Consider the following 17,472-nt stretch of genomic DNA (forward strand, 5'->3'; position numbering starts at 1 on the left):
TTGTTAAATTAATTGGAATAATGCAATATAATGTGTAATATCAGCAGGAAAGTATTAAATAAATGTCGGGGCAGAACGAGAAAGGTGGATCCTTCGTTACAACAACAAACGACAACAACCAACAACATTTCCAAAGTGAGGAAAAAAATGAAATGATGGATTTTTTTTTTTTTAAATAATTAGATTTTGATTAAATTAGAGTGCGATGACGACGACGACGACGACGACTAAGATGATGACGATGGCGTCGATGACGAAGATTGTAAATTTTCTTAAGGGCTTTTTTTTTTTTTTTAATTTTTTTAAAATTTTATTCTTTTTTATTGAAAATTTAATTTCGAAGTCGTTAAGTTTCTCTCTCTCTCTCTCTCTCTCTCTCTCTCTCTCTCTCTCTCTCTCTCTCTCTCTCTCTCTCTCTCTTTCTCAAGTTGAAGGAAATAAAAAAAAAATGGGTGTAAGATGATGATGATGATGATATTTTGGTTTTTGGGATAAGAATAAAGTGAAATATATAAAAAGCTTTGATCGCACTCTCTCTCTCTCTCTCTCTCTCTCTCTCTCTCTCTCTCTCTCTGGTTGTTTTTTTTTTTAATTTGAATTCTACGGTCGTGTGAAATTAAAAGGAAAAAAATCTTTTTTTTATTTAATTAGAAAATTGAAAGAAAGCTTTTTGAAAGAAAAAATGAGAATAACCGTGAATGATTGACTGGCATTAAAAGCTAAAACGAGGAGGAGAAGAAGAAGAAATAAAATTAACGCAAGGTGAAAAAATATTTTTTTTTTACAGGACCCTGGGATCATTCACTGGGATCAACTCAAATAAAATTATTATTATTATTATTATCGTTTAATGACGAGGAAATTTTGATTTCACGAGTTTCGTTTTTAAAAAAAGAATTTTTTTTCTATTTCAGATCCGCCCCGGTATGATACGGCATACGCGTGCGAGGGCAAAGTATTGAAAATAGAATGCCGTGAGGGGGAGTTGATACAATTAATAAGAGCAAACTATGGACGTTTTTCCATAACGATTTGCAACGATCATGGAAATACTGAATGGAGCGTCAATTGTATGTCACCAAAAAGTTTTAGAGTTCTTCATTCGAAGTAAGTTAAGAAAAAAAAAAAAAAAAATATTTTGTACGTATGTGCGTGTGTGCGTGCGTGCGTGAGTGCGTATAAAAAGAATAAGTTTATAAGGAATCAATCCCATGAGGTGAGGGATCGTTTTAAATTCTCCAGAGTATTCGGTCTTGCGCGAAAAAGGGAATAAAAAAAAGGGGGAAAGGGGGAGAGGGAAAGGAAGAGGAAGAAGAAGAAGAAGAGAACAACAATTTTATTAAAGTTAACTCGAGTTAGCTATTGTTTTTTTCTTTTTCTTCCTCGCACACTCAAGTGTTTGCCTTTCCCTGACCCCTAGATAGATTTTCGACCCATTGTTTTGTTGCACACATCTATTCATTTCCCAATTATTTTACTTCTTTTTCTCTCTTTTCCTCTCTTTTTCTCTCTCTCTCTTTTTCCACCCTTAATATTAACGGTCAGATTTTTTGTCAACCATAAAATTAGTATGAAATTTGAGAAAATCCATTAGGAAAAAATTTTTTTTTCCTCGTTTTAATTTTTTGTTTTGTTGTTTTGTTTTTTTTTTTTATTTTCCTTTTGTTTGTTTGTTTTGCATATTCTCGAAAAGTTACGAGTGATTTTAATCAGAAAAAAAAGATGGAAAGAAAAGAAAGAAAGAAAGAAATAAAAACAAAACAAAAAAGATTTCTTTTGCAACACTTTTTATATATTTTATTTTATTTCTTTGTTTTTTTTTTGTTTTTTTTTTGAAAAGAAAAATTAAATTATAAACTTTTCTTTTTCTCTTTCTTCTTCTCCTTCTCCTTCTCTTTCTCTTCTTTTTTTTCTCGAAATGGTTTTAATGGTTCTTATAAGACGAGTCGAAGAACCTAAAATTAAGTAAACCTACAACGAGGAGGGTCATTAAACTTGAAATATAACCAATTCGGAGAATTTTAAAATACCAATTTTTGTGTTGTGTTGCTGCCACCACAATTTCTTTCGTTGTTTCCTCCCTCCCCTCCCCTCCTCTCCTCATCTCCCTTCTTATTATTTTCGCGTGGTGCAAAGAGCAAATCCATGTTTTATCTCCTCTCTCTCTCTTTCTCTCTCTCTCTCTCTCTCTCTCTCTCTCTCTCTCTCTCTCTCTCTCTCTCTCTCTCTCTCTCTCTCTCTCTCTCTCTCTCTCTAATGTCGTCCGTCGATTTGTTCGATTGGGCAAACTTCATTGGGTCTCAAACACCGATCTAATTTTGGATTTTTAATTTAATAATATGTTAAAAATATTGTTTTTTTTTTTTTTTTTTTGGAAAACCATTTCCAACCGTTGCCCCCCCCGCCGCTCCACCGTACCACTTCCTCCTCCTCTTCCTCCTTCTACTACCTTCTCTTCTTTATATTGTTGAATTAAGGTTAATCCACTTGGGCGACATGTTTAACCGATTTTGACAGTCCTCTCGTATTTTATAAATTAATCTGGTTTTACGATTGAATGAAATTAATTTAACCCGTTTGTTGTTGTTGTTGTTGTTGTTACTCTAGTCAAAATCTTCTTCTTTCTTTTTTCCTCCTTATATTTGATATGAGTCATAAATAGTAAAATAATGTAGGTTTTCTTTTGATATGTGAAATTATTTGGGTGATATATGATTGTAAAATAGAGAATCAATGAGTGAAATAAAAATAAAAATGTCATCATGTTCCCCGACGGTTTGAACAACGAGAAATGATGCGTTCGTGCCCGTGAAAGAATTTTTTTTTCCAGAACCTGGAACGAGAGAGAGAGAGCAAAAGAGAGAAAGAGAGAGAGAGAGAGAGAGTCCGTCGGTCGTGTGTTCTTATCTACTCTTTTGTTTTAAATCTTGCGGCAAGAAATGAAAAATTCGTTCTAAAATATGAAGAAATAGTGATAATAATATTTATTCAAAGAAAGAAATACGCACACCTTTTTTTTTTTTTTTTTTGTTAGATACACATAGAGGGATAAGATTGTGTATTGAAATATAAGAATAGAAGGTTTCAATCGAATAATTTCGTGATTTCAACCTTCCTTCCCTCCCTCCTTCCTTCCATCCAGACCGACCGGAGTAAATTTGAAATGGGGGGGAAGAAAAAAATTAGGGTGCACATATAGAATATTAAAAAGGTTTTTTGAACTACGGCGGCGAGAGGGTCAGAGGCGAGAATAAGACATCTTCATATACAATTTTTGTTACCGCCGGGTTTTACTGAGTGAGTTTTTTTTTTTTTTTTTATCCTCGAGGGAAATGAAGTTTGTTTTGTCCTCATTCTGTTGACACCCATTGTGTGTAAAAACCCCCCTAAACAAAAAAAGAAAAGAAAAATAAGGGTATAAGTGGAGTTACACAAACAGAGACAAAAACTTTGAGAAAAAGAGAGAGAGAGAGAGAGAGAGAGAGAGAGGGGAAAAATATAGATAGATGAATAGATGGAGAAAGAGAGAAAAAAGAAAAAAAAAAGGAATAAAGAGGATCGAAATGAAATTACGACGAATGGATTATGAAATCGGTCTCCAATCGACGCTTCTCCAGGATTGGAGGCTCTGACTCCCACCTCTGTTATGCGCATGCGCAAATTATTACCAGCTTTTTTTTATATTTTCTATATAAAAGTTGTTGCGAGTGTTCAGTGGCGGCGTAAGGATTTGAAAAATTAAAAGCGAGCCATTTTTGAGGTTTTTGTTGAGAATAACGTGGGGCTCAGGGGGAACGAGAACGTACCTTTTATTATTATTATTATTATTATTTTTTGTTTTCTATCACATTTTTACAATCTTCTTCTTTTTTTTTTCTTTCTTTCTTCCTGTCCGAAGAAAACAGGGGAAAAAAAAGGAGGAAAAATTTAAAAATAAATTTAATGTAATCATCACGATGATAATGATTTTCTTTCTCTCTCTCTCTTTCTCTTTCTTTCTCTCTTTCTCAATATTAAAAATTCAATAACATAGTAGCAGTAGTAGCGTAAATTGTTTTCCCGTAACGTATAAGTGTTAGCATTTAGAAAAGGTTTCAACAAAAGGTTTTTAAATGAAAAAAAAGGAGACTGGGAAAAACACTCTGCGGTTTTAAGGCCAGTAGAGAATATTTTTTCTTTTGGAAAACCCAAAATAGTTTTCACGAAAAGGAAACCGCCGCATTTTTCTTTTTCTTTCACCTCTTTTTCTTTCCTCAAATAGGGGGGGGCGGGGCGGGGAGAAAGGCGAGAAGTTAAAAGTAAGTGTCAAACAAACTCGCGGTCAAATATTCAATTTTTATTAAAAAAAAAAAAAACATTAACTTGTGATTTTTATTAAGAAATTGATTTGTTTGTCATTTTTCAATAAAAAATAATAATAATAATAATAATAATGAAGAAGAAAAGAAAAAGAAAGAAAGAAAGAAAATTTTTCCATTTTTTTTTTTTCTTCATTCAATTTTTATCTTTTCTCGTTAGCCTTTTTTCCCTTAATTCATCTTAACCTTTTTCTCTCTCTCTTTCTCTCTCTCTCTCTCTCTCTCTCTCTCTTTCTATCTCTTATCCCATACTCCCTTAAGCAGAATTTCTCATCCTCTTTTTTTTCTCTTTTCATTTTGGTTCGTTTGTTTCATCTCATAAAGTAATTTAAGATTTTTTCTTAATGTTTTTCCGCTTTGTTTGTTCAGTTTTTTTTTTTTTTTTTTTTTTTTTTTTTTGAGTTCATTTGGGGCCCCCGTAATGAAATCAATTGACCATATAAAAATCGTCCCAAAAAAAAAGGAAAAAAGGAAAAAAGGAAGAGAGAGAGAGAGAAAAAAAATTTTTTTTCAATTATGATTTTTATTTTATTTTTTGGAAATATATATATATATATTTTTTTAATGGCTTTTTTTTTTTTTATTTATTCCCGGTAACGTAATAATCGTCGTAATTACCGATTAATTAAAAATAATAATAATAATAATAATAATAATAATAATAATAATAATAATAATAATAATAATAATATTTTAACGAATTAACGCGAGTTTTTACTGCTTTATTGCGTGCGTGCGTGCGTGCATGCGTGCGTACCTGTACTCTCAAGTGCTCTCCTCGCGTTTTTACAAACAGTTATTTCGATCCTTTCTCTAGATCGCCTTCCCCCACCGCCCCCCAGCTCTCCTCTCCTTTACAGAATGCGGATTTTATTGCCATCAATTGAATCATTATTTTATTAGATTTCCCAACATTCTTTCAGGTCTACTAAATATATCAAATAAAAATAAATTTAATTTTTTTTTTCGGTCTTAACCCCCGGGGTTACCCTTTTTTTTGCGTACATTTTATTTTATTATTATTATTATTTTTTAAATAATACCTTAATCATTTTTTACCTCATTCTTTCTCTCTCTCTTTCTCTCTCTCTCTTTCTTTCTTTCACTCTTTCACTCTTTTTTTTCTAAATTTATTTATTTAGTAAAATAAAAACTAATAGGTTAGTTTATTGATTGTATAAATTCACTTGTTTATGGATGACATTTTAATTCTTGACGTTAATGATAAATTGTAATTTCGTGTTAATTCGTTTGTTGTTTGTTGTTGTTGTTGCTCAACATCATCGTTTAAAATGTTTCGTTTTGTGTTTGTGTGTGTTTGTTTGTTTGTTGTTTTAAATATGTTTTTCTTTTTTCATTCGGCGAGTTTTACACGAATTAGTTGTTTTTATTTCCTTGTTGGATTTATCGAAAATGAATTTGTTTTAAAAAAAAGGGGGAAAGCTGGGGAGGGAGAGAGAGGAAGGAAAGAGAATCGGAAATTTTATTTCATTTTAATTTTTTTTCCTTTTCTTTTCCTTTCTTCATTTTCTAAATTCAATAAGTTATTATAAAGAGAAGGTAAGAAAACTAAAAATGATTTAAAATCTATTTCTACCTTTCTCTATTTCTCTCTTTCTCTTACTCTCTCTCTTTCTAAGTCTTTAAATTCTAAATTTTTCATTGAAAATAAAAAGCGGGGGTAATAATTTGAATAGGAAAAAAAAAGTTTTGTTGGCGGAAGTGCTAAAGAAAAAAGAAATGGAAGAAAACTAAACTATTAAGCTTACATAAGTTTTTTTTTTTTCTTCGTACTATGAATACAAGAAACTAGGTAAAATTAAATGGATGGAAAAAGTGGGTAGGGGGAGGGGTGGTGGTGTGCGCGCGAAGAAAGATTAAGATTTAAAGTTGTTGTTGTTGTTGTTGTTGCCGGCTTCTTTCGATCGAAATGTAATTTAAAAGTTTTTTAAAAAATTTTCAATGAATAAATAAGTAAGTAATGACTTTAAATATGTTTGCGGTTGTTTGATTCCATATTTTTTTTGTTTTTTCTCATTGTTTTATTCAATTTTTTTCTTTTTCCCTCCCTCCCTCCCTCCCCTCTCCCCCTCCTTTCAATCGTTTTTTTAACGAATGTTTGAATCATCACAAAAGGTGAAAAAAAAATAATAAAAAAAATAAACGTAAAATTTAATAAAAATAACGAAGGTTACAAATATATATATATTGTAAATTTCAAGGTGAAAATAATTTTTTGTTTGTTGTTGTTGTAAAAGGTGAAGATTTAAATGGTTGTTGTTTTGTCTAAAAGAGTTCAGACTGTGCAATTAGATTAATTATTACGTGGAGTAAAAACCTTGCATAAATAACACTGGAGTGAAAAAAAAAAAAATTACCGGGGAAAGAAAGAAAGAAAGAAGTAAACGGTTAATTGCGCTTGTTTTATTTATTTATTTTTGGAAAATTTTGAATAAGTAAATAATTTTCCTCTTTTTGTTTTTGTTTTTCCAGGTGTACTCAGCAGCAAAATTGCAGCATTCCAGCAAATACAAATTTGTTTGGAGATCCTTGTGCTGGAACTCTCAAGTATTTAGAAGCTCATTATCGTTGTATTCCAGGTACACAAAAGTTTTTTTTTTCTTTTTTTTCTTCTCTCTTTTGTCTCTCTCTTCCCCCCCTCCTCTCTCGATTTTTAATACCTTATTATAATAATAATAATGATAATAATTGTAAGGGTAAGCAACCTTGATATGATTTTGTCGTTGATATTCAAGACTAAAGAATTTTTTTTTTTTTTTTTCACATTAGGTGTTCTTAAAGTATTTAATTTTTTTTTTTTTTTTATATGTTGGTAGTATCATATTTCTAAAAATATATATAATAAAAGGAATTAGCCTTTTAAAATCAAGCCTCTCTCTTTCGAAAAAAAAAAAAAAAAAAATTTTTTTTCTTATAATTTTTCTTTGTGATGAGAAATATTTAAAAAGATGACTTCAATCGATAACACTTGGTTTAAAAAAAAATCCAAGAACCTCAGGTTTCTCTCTCTCTCTCTCTCTCTCTCTCTCTCTTTGTTTCCTTAACTATCACGCTACTACATAACGGGCCATGTGTAATAATAATAAATCATAAATTTAATGTGTGTCCGACGAAATTGAAGAATTTCTTTTCTTTTTTTTTTTTTAAATTTTGTTTTGTTTTTTTTTTTCTTCTTCTTCCCCCCTTCCCTCCGCCCTCCTTCCTTCCCGTAGCCGCAACCACAACGACAACAACTCGTCCTAGTCCACCGTGGTTAATGGCATCTCAACCTAATGTTTGGAGCACGGCTAAACTTCCTACTCTAAGACCTCCTTCTCATCCGCCGTACAATCGTGGATCCGTCGTACCTCCAGTTGTTGAAGTAGCCACGGAAAGAACCACGTCAACGGTTGCAGTTTCTAAAGCCGCAGTGCCCCGCGAACCACCTTCTACGAAACCTCCTCCACCGTCGGCTCCGTTGGAGCCTAGCGTGGATAATAGTTCTAGTGGTAACGGAAGCGGTGGTAACGTTGGTGCCACTCCGAACGCGACAACAACAACAACAACAACCACTCCAATAATATCATCTTCGTCTTCGCCGGTATCCTCATCGTCATCCTCTTCATCGTCGTCGTGGATGACAACTGTTAAACCGGTTAAAATTCCAGGTTGGTTTCAATATATTTAATTTTATTACCACCATATGCGTCACGGTTAAATCCGTATGAATATTTCAAAAAAAAAAAATAATAATAATAATAAAATAAAATAAAATAAAATAAATAAAAGAAATAAGTTTTATTGCATGAAATATAAAAAATGACTCAGACGAGAAGGGAAATCTTATATTTTATTATTATTATTATTATTATATTTAATTTTCATCGCAAAATTATTTATCATTTTCATGCGCAATAAACAATTTATAGCATGAAAAAAGGGAATTTCATTTGTTAGAATAATAATAATAATAATTATCATCATCATCATCATGTAAGAAATTTTTTTTTTATTGCTTTTTAGGATCGTATCCTGAGTATTCAGAATTTAATCCATCTTCAACTTCGTCGTGGGTTCCAGAAAGTGGTGGTGGTGGTGGTGGTGATACGTCACATTTTTGTCCCCCCACAATATCGAGGAATTTAGAATGGAATTGGACCCGGGTCGGAGACGTAAGTATTTTTTCCATAGAGTAAATAAACCATAATGAAAATAAATAAAGAAAGAATGAAATTCCCCATAACCATTTCCGATTTATATTCTTTGATAAAGTTTTGAATCGTTTAATTAGCACCGATCTTCTGACACGATTACATCTTTCTTTTTTTTTTTTTTTCTTTTTTTTTTATTCTTATTCTTATTATTGCGTTTGTCCGGTTTTAATAATAAATTTGTTAACTTTTTTTTTTTTTTTTTTTTTTTTTTTTATTTGTATCTCGAGAATTGATTGGCGGGGGGAAAATAAAAACTTTTTTTTAATGCAGGAGCAACATTTTTCATTCTTTTACTGGCGAGATAATGAAATGTCTTCAAATGAATTGCATTACTAAAAAAAGAAAAAGAGAGAGAGAGAGAGATGATGAAGAGAAAAAAAATGATTTTTTTTTTTAATAGGTCAACGTTCAGCCTTGCCCCGGAGGTGCAGCCGGTTTAGCCAGGTGGCGCTGCATTCATTTAACAAATTCTGCAAAATGGTTGGGGGATTCGCCCGATCTCAGCCAATGTAGATCCGTGTGGTTGACTAGTCTAGATTCTCGAATAGAAGAAAATGATTCCATAATTAATATAGCTAATGATATGTCTCAGGTGAGAAGAAATCGATTGCAATCTCTTTTGTTTTATCCGAGTCATCATATAATAATGATAACTTCTTTTCATTCGCAGGTTACAAGTAGTAAAACTCTTTACGGGGGTGACATGATGACGACGACGTCCATAGTTAAAAAGATAACGGAAAGAATATCTAAAAACATTCAAACGTTTCCGGATCCCCAACAGAGAGAAGCCATAGTAACGGAACTCTTACAATCTGTCGTTAAAACAACGTCAAATTTATTGGATTCCTCGCAAGATGCGAGCTGGAAGGATTTGAGCCACAGGGAACAGATGAGGGTGGCCACTTCTTTGCTCGTTGGCCTTGAAGAAAACGCTTTTCTATTAGCCGATACTGTAATAAGAGAAAAAACCGTCGTTCAAGCCGTTAAAAATATATGTGAGTTTTCCCGAAAATGATTAAAAAAACTTGATGATGATGATCAAAACAAAACAAAAACAGTAAAAACTTGCACAATCTTTCTTTTGTTTTGCAGTATTATCGGTGAGGGTAATGGACGTGTCAAACGTTCAAGAAACGGAAAGATTTCCCGGGTCTCAAGCATTGCAACAGCGTCCGAATTACACGGATTGGTTGGAAGTACCTAAAAATGCAATGCTCGACAACAGCGAAGGCGGATTCGTACGGTTAATATTTGTCGCTTTCGAAAGATTAAACGATTTACTTCAACCGTCCGACTCAGGTTTGGGAAATATGGGAGAAAACGGGGATTCAAAGAAAAACTCGACGAGAATAGTTAATACGAAAGTAATATCGGCTTCTTTGGGTAAAGGAAGACACATACAATTCACCGAATACGTTCGTCTCGGTATGAAACATTTACGAACGGAAAACGTCAGTAATCCTTCTTGTGTGTTTTGGGACTACACAACTAGGTAATAATAATAATAATAATAATAATAATAACCAACACTTTTTTTTTTTTACACTTCCTCTTGCAGTTTTATTTTTCTCCTTCTTTATTTTTAAAAAAAAAAAAACAATTAAAATTTTTAAATCCTTGACTCGTGAGAAAAAAAAAAAATGGCATTATTTAAAAATTTTTTTTTTTTTTTTTTTTTTTTTTTCACAAGTAATAAAATTAAAAATAGTTTTCAAATGAGTTTAGAAAAACGTTCACAACGACACGTTCAAGTTTTTTTACGATTACGTTTTCGTCATTGACTTTTACAAATCATAAATTTCAATTATTTCCCATAATGTTTATTATCATTATTCTTTTATTTCCAGTGCTTGGTCCGAAGAAGGTTGCGAAATAGAATCGACAAATGAAACTCACACAATTTGCCGATGTAATCATTTAACAAATTTTGCCGTACTCATGGACGTACATTCGACACATTTGCCACCCACGCATCAGATGGCACTCCAATTGATAACGTACATAGGATGCATTATATCAATTGTTTGTTTACTCCTGTCTGTTATCACGTTTCAATTATTCAGAAGCCTTAGAGTATGTTGTTGTTGTTGTTGTGTTTGTTGTTTGTTGTTGTTTACTTCGATTAGATTACCTTATGATTTTTTTATTTTATTTTATTTTTCAGTCTGATAGAACGACGATTCATAAAAATTTATGCATTTGTCTACTTTTGGCTGAAATATTATTTTTATTGGGAATCAATCAGACTGATAAGCCGATACTCTGCGGCGTCGTTGCCGGTCTTTTACATTTTGTATTTTTATGTGCGTTTGCGTGGATGTTTTTAGAAGGTGAGTGTCGATGGGGGGTGGGGTGGGGGGAGAATTGCGTATTTTCATTATGTGTAAAAAAAAAAGGTACGAAGAATTAACAATTCCTATTTTTTTTTTTTTCATTAAAGGATTTCAACTTTACATAATGTTAATTGAAGTTTTCGAAGTTGAAAAATCTAGGATTCGATGGTATTATATGTTCGCCTACGGGGCACCATTAATAATCGTTTGCGTTTCCTGTGTCGTCGATCCATTAAGTTACGGCACTGAACGTTACTGTTGGCTACGTGCCGATAATTTTTTCATATTCAGTTTCGTAGGTCCAGTTATTGCTGTGATACTCGTAAGTTTCCGCCATTTTTTTGTTTTTTTTTTGTTTAACTTTTATTTTAAAAAAATCACAATAATGATAATAATGATGATTTTTTTTGTTTCTTATTCAGGCAAATCTAGTCTTCTTAAGTATGGCCATTTACATGATGTGCCGACATTCTAGTTCTAGCGTTTCTTTGAAAAGCAAAGAACATTCACGTTTGGCCAGCGCAAGGTTAGTCACTATTAAATAACAACAAATTTTTCTTCCTCTTTCTATTAGTTTTATTTCATTAATTAATATCTCTCTCTCTCTCTCTCACTCTCTCTCTCTCTCTTGCATAAGTTTTAATATAATAATAAATGATTTCGTTTGTTAATGCTGGTATTTTAGTGGAAAAGAAGAAAATGTTGTGCAACGGAAATTGAAAATTCATCTGTAAGCTTTTTTTTTTTTTTTTTTAATAGTTATATACATTTTCTTTTATTTATTTATTTATTTATTAATAATATAATATTTATCATTCACGTTTTAATAATTTTTTTCACTTGATTTTAAAATTTTATTTTAGTTATTAATTGCTTTTTAACGTAAATGTTTTTTTATTTGTTTTTTTTTTTTTTGCATGTTTTTTTTTGACATGTTGTTGCGTGTTTTTGTTTTTTTTTTGTTTGTCTGTTTATTTACTATTATAAACAAGAAGAAGGAAAAGAAAAAGAAAAGTTAATGATAATGATGATGGAAAAAGGGGGGAAGGGGAGAGGAAGTAATAATAATTTTCCTTGAAACTTTTAAACGGTTTTCGTGATGTGATGATCGAAAACAAAATGTAAAAAAAAAAGTTTTTAAAAATTTTAAAAAAAAAAAAAAATATTTAATGTGTTTGTTGTTGTTGTCGTTTGTTGTCGTCCGTCGTTAAAAATAAATTTTTAAAAAAAATTTGTTTGTTTGTTTTTGTTTTTAGAACGTGGCTACGCGGAGCCATTGTACTCGTTTTTTTACTCGGTCTCACATGGACTTTTGGTCTTTTATATTTAAACGAAGAAACCGTAATAATGGCGTACGTTTTCACCGTTTTAAACAGCCTTCAGGGACTTTTCATATTTTTATTTCACTGCCTTTACAATGAAAAGGTAAGAAAGGTAAAATTCCCATTGTCGATCACGTGCACGTGCAATAAGTCTTAATTTTATTTATTTATTTTTTTTTTGTTTGTGGCTGATGTGGCAGGTGCGAAAAGAGTACAGAAAGTGGAATTCGTGGTTACCAAAATGTGTCAAATGTAAAAAATATCAACAAAATTCAAGCGGAACGATGAACAAAGAAAGAAGGTCTAGCGCTTATGGGACTTCATCTCACGGTCCCTCCGCCGGAACAAATTCTCATACTACCCATTCTTCTTCCGGAATTATGGGAGACGGAATGATGAGTCTCCCAAATGGAAACAGTAGTGTGGGTACCGAGATTTTGGGCGCATCACCTCATCGCTACCATCACCCGCACCATCACTCACCACCCACACACCATCAAGGTATTCGCCTAAAATCCCTCTCGCCTTATAGATAAATATACATATTTACATAATTAAAAAAAAAATTATATTTCCTCCTTTACTTGACGACCTTTTTTTAAATTAATTACTATTTATTATTATTATTATTACTATTTTTTTATATTAACGATAATCAATCGAAATAAATAATAATAATTTACTTTTCTTTTTTTTTTGTTGAAAAAACAAAACAAAAAAAAAAAAAAAAAAACCAAAATGGTTTTCATCAATCAACTTAATATTTTCTATGCTTTTTTATTTATTTATTTATTTACGTCGAATTTTCCTTTATCTTCTAATAATAATGATGATGATAACGATTATTTATTTATTTATTTTCTTAATTTTTCTTTTTTTATTATTATTATTAACACATTCTTAATGTTCTCTGTCGATTTTCACACACACACACACACACACACGCATTGACAGACGCACAGACGCACATTTCTTACACCATCTTTCTTTCTTTGTTTCCCTCGTGTCAAATTGCTTCTGCTATCATCATATATTGATTTTTATAAATTTTCCATTTTTAATAAATAAATGAAATCCTTAATTATATCCATATTTCATAACCCATTTTTACACGCTTAATACTAATGGCTTTTACAACTGTACAGGTATAGATTTTTTAAGATGGTTTTTGAATTAGAAAAAAAAAAAGAGAAAAAAAATGGCGAGCGGTTGCGGTGATGGTAGATGGTGAAAAATAACATTTATTTATTTATTTATTTATTTTTATAGTGTAATTAGAAAAATATGTAGTTCGGTGTAATTTAAAAAAAAAAAAAATGAGGGGGGGGGGAAATCGGGAGGAGATTAAAAAATTTTTTTATAATAAAAGTATTTTAATTTTACAGAAAATATATTTTAAAAGTCATAATAACGATCTGGGGCAACAAATTCAATGCGGGGAAGAAATTCGAAGCAATTATGGACAAGGTCCCCCACCGCAACACGGTATGACTCTATCAAGTTTACCTACCTCTTCTTTTAACATTCACGGTCATCACGATAATAACAGTTACGCGGATAGAATGAGCACATTGAGAAGCTTGCACGGAGATATAGTCGATTTGAGAAGGCAACAATATCGACACGGACTAGACAGAGTTTTAGTTTGCGAATTGGAAAGGCATCCCCACGGGAGTAGAGCGGCAACACTACAGTTGCCAAGGAGAAGGAGAGATCATCACTACGGAGATGAAGTACTCAGAAAGGTTTAAACCTTTTTCCCTTTTTTGTGTTTCTCCATCAACCTTTACAGTCGCTCGTAAATTCGTTTTTTTTTTTGTTTGGGGGGTGTGATAATGCAGGTTGATGGGGATGATCCCGTTTATGAAGAAATTCGTCAAACTGCTTCAGATGCGTCCGATGAAGAACTTCGCCGTTGCGTTGCGAGTCGACAATCTCTTCGCAGCTGCGGTGACCATAGTCCATTGATTCCGTCAGCACACGTACCCGCGGATCCATCGAGACATCATGGATCACACGTTCACGTTGTTTCGGATCCCCACGGTTTTTTATATTCTCCCCGATCTCATGCGTTATCCATCGATAGATAAGTAAAAAACATACACATCATATACATAAAAAAAAAAAATTGATTAATAATAAAAATTTTTTAGGTATATATATATATATATAATTATATAAAGACACTTGTTTAAAAGTGATTAAGTCTGGTTATATTATTATTATTATTATTATTATTATTATTATTACTATGTGATAGTCATTGTTATGATATATATATATATATATATATATATATATATTTTTTTTTAATATTAAAATGTGTACAGTAGTTGCCTGTATTCGGATTTTTTTTTTTTAAAATTCGTACTAAATTATTATTATTGTTATTATAATTAAAATTTAATTCGTATAAAATTGAATTAAATTTAAATTTTATAATCAATAATAATAATAATAATGATACTATTAATGGAAAAAAAAAAGTGTAATAGTAATAACGGTAATCAACGTCAATTAGATTTTTTTTACATTTAATTTTAATTTTTTTTTTTTTTTGTTTTAACGGAAAATGAAACGTGTCACGTTTCTGTCATGACGTCATTTCCGTAATATAAATGTCATAGAGATATATATTTTGAATTTAAAAAGAAAAAAAAGTAATATCAAACAATAAATAGTTCCTCTTTTGTTTTGATTTAATTATTTAAAAAAAAAAAACAAAAAAAAGTAGAATGTTTCCGTTTGATTGACCGTAATAATGAAGGTCACGTGATTCCGCGAAAAGTAAAACACAATGGCGGTATTTGAAATGTTATTTTAATAAAAAATGGCGGAAATGAAAATAATAGTTTGTTTTTTTTTAATTTTTAAAATTAATTTTTATTTTTTTTTTTATTTTATTATTTTTTACTTAATCATTATTATTATTATCTTTTTACTTTTTTATTTTAATTATAGATTTCGGGTAACGTTTTGGAAAAACAAAAATAATAATAATAATAATAAAAGTTAAAATGAATGTACGTAATAATGTATTTTGGCCATTTTTTTTAAAAAAGGAAAAATTTTCCATTTTATTTCGATAAAATTGAAAATTTTATATTCAAATATAAATTTTTTATTAATAATAATAAATAATAATAATAATAATAATATAGAAATCAATCAAGATTTATTAAAAAAAAAAAAAAAAAAAAAAAATTACAAATGACAAACAAAATATTTTATTAAATGTATGGATGAAGAGAAAAAAAAGGGAAAAAAAATGCTCAAAAAAAAAATAATGATGATGATGATGATAAAATGGAATGTTGTGTTGACTCTGAAATATTTTCAAAACCGATTTGTAGTTTATTTATTTATTTATTTATTCTTTGTTATTAAAAAAAAAGTTAATAAAAATGAATGACACAAATAGATACAATTGAAAGGCCTTAAAAATTTTATTATGTAAAAAAATTTTTGGTTTAAATTTGTTCGGGTACGATTTAGTAGTATTTAGAAAAAAAAAAAAATTATTTAGAAAGAGAGAAAGAGAGAGAGAGAGAGGGAGAGAGAGAAAAGGTACAAAAATATTAAATGATGATGATAATAATTATAATAATAAATAATTAAATAGATAAATAAATCATTATCGGTTTTCATTATTTTTTTTTTAAATACAGTAAAATTTATAATTAAAATAAATTTTTAATAATAATAATTAAGGAGGGGGGTAGGGGGTAGGGGGTAGAGGAAAATCAAAAAAAGAAAATTTAGTGAAATATTTTGTAATCGTATTTAAATGAATTATTATTATTATTAACATTATTGAAAAAGAAATTTTTTTTTTTTAAATTTTGTCAATCAATCAGGGGTTATTATTATTTTTTATTATATTATATTATATATTAATATAATATTTATATAATCGGTGTTTGTGACACAATCACCAGGGAAAAAAAAAGTTTTTAAAATCATTATTATCATTATTATTATTTTTTATTTATAATTTTTAAATTTTTTTTTGCTTTTAAAATTTTCTTTTTAAAAATTTATTATTATTATTTTTATTATTATTTTCTATTAGAGAAAGAAAGATGGAGGAGAAAATAGGGAAAAAGTTATTTAAAAAAAAGAAAAAAAATTATTTTGATGTGCCTTTTGTGGTATTTGTAGTCCTCAAATTAAATAATTTCATACAAAAAGAAAAAAATTTTTTTTTTTTTTTTAAAATAGAAAAGTACATAAACGTTTAATTAATCGATTTATTGATTTTTTTTTTAAAATAAATAATTGAAAATCGACTGCAGCAAAAGTGCATCTTTAAGGTTCGAAAAAAAAAAAAATTTGATTTAAAAATAATTTTTTTGAATGTCCATAATGTTAATAAAACGTTTTTTAATCAATTAAAAATGATAATACATAATTAATTTTTCAAATCGATTTAAATCAATAAAATGTTTAAAAGTTTTTATTTTGTTATAATTTTTTAGAAATTATTGTTTACGTACTACTATAAACAAATCAATTTTATTATTAAAAAAATAAATTTACGAAACGAAACGAAAAAATTAAGTTGGCATTATTTTTTTTGAATATTTTAAATTATCGTTAATTGTTAGAGTTTCTTATGGGAAATTAAATAAAATTTTAATTTTTTTTACGTTAAATGAATTTCCCATCTTAGTACAGCCAACTTGTTTTTTTTTGTTTTATTCGAATTCGTTCGTAACGGTTTTTTTTTTTTTAAACACATTCGAAACAAACAGTTTTATTTTGTTTTGTTTTTATTTAATTTACTGAAATGTTCGTCGTTAATTTCTTTTTCTCCATCTAGTCATTTTGTTAACTACAGACATTTTTGAATAAAATTCTCAAATAAGTTTCCTTCTTCTTTTTTTTTTTTTTGTAATCTTGTATTTATGTTACAAAGTGACATTTTATATATTATTAAATTTTTCAAATTTTAATATTTATAAAAACAATAATAATAATTATTATTATTATTAAAATTAACATTTGGACATTCATTAAGGGAAAATTAATGTAAAAATCATTTTTATTTATTTGAAAAACATAAAATTACAAAAAAAAAAAAAAATTAAAATTAATTTGTATACAAAATTGACAATCCATGTTTGTAATTAATTAATTAATTAATTAATTGAAATAAAGTGAAATTAGTTAAATAATAATAATAATAATAAAAATTATAAGGTAGCCATTTAAATAATAATAATAATAATAATAATAATAA

General features: G+C 29.3%; 2 protein-coding genes across 2 annotated transcripts; both read left to right on the plus strand.

Annotated features, from left to right (window-relative positions):
* Positions 1 to 448: 448 nt before the first annotated feature.
* On the plus strand, positions 449 to 12,766 carry Phum_PHUM461700 (class B secretin-like G-protein coupled receptor GPRcir1, putative; the record flags this gene model as incomplete). The annotated part of the gene is made up of 15 exons (XM_002430024.1): positions 449 to 454; positions 652 to 694; positions 915 to 1,107; positions 6,852 to 6,958; positions 7,592 to 8,026; positions 8,382 to 8,530; positions 8,973 to 9,164; positions 9,243 to 9,570; positions 9,668 to 10,067; positions 10,423 to 10,648; positions 10,740 to 10,905; positions 11,016 to 11,230; positions 11,331 to 11,434; positions 12,165 to 12,342; positions 12,431 to 12,766. 15 exons carry the CDS (start codon positions 449 to 451, stop codon positions 12,764 to 12,766), a joined length of 3,078 nt encoding a protein of 1,025 aa, XP_002430069.1.
* A 662-nt stretch (positions 12,767 to 13,428) lies between these two features.
* Positions 13,429 to 14,320, plus strand: Phum_PHUM461710 (uncharacterized protein; the record flags this gene model as incomplete). The annotated part of the gene is made up of 3 exons (XM_002430025.1): positions 13,429 to 13,457; positions 13,684 to 13,975; positions 14,072 to 14,320. The coding sequence occupies 3 exons, from the start codon at positions 13,429 to 13,431 to the stop codon at positions 14,318 to 14,320; spliced, it is 570 nt and encodes a 189-aa protein (XP_002430070.1).
* Positions 14,321 to 17,472: the final 3,152 nt, after the last annotated feature.

Source organism: Pediculus humanus, genomic scaffold (assembly GCF_000006295.1).
Source record: "Pediculus humanus corporis 1103172108244 genomic scaffold, whole genome shotgun sequence".
In the NCBI taxonomy this organism is placed as follows: domain Eukaryota; kingdom Metazoa; phylum Arthropoda; class Insecta; order Psocodea; family Pediculidae; genus Pediculus; species Pediculus humanus.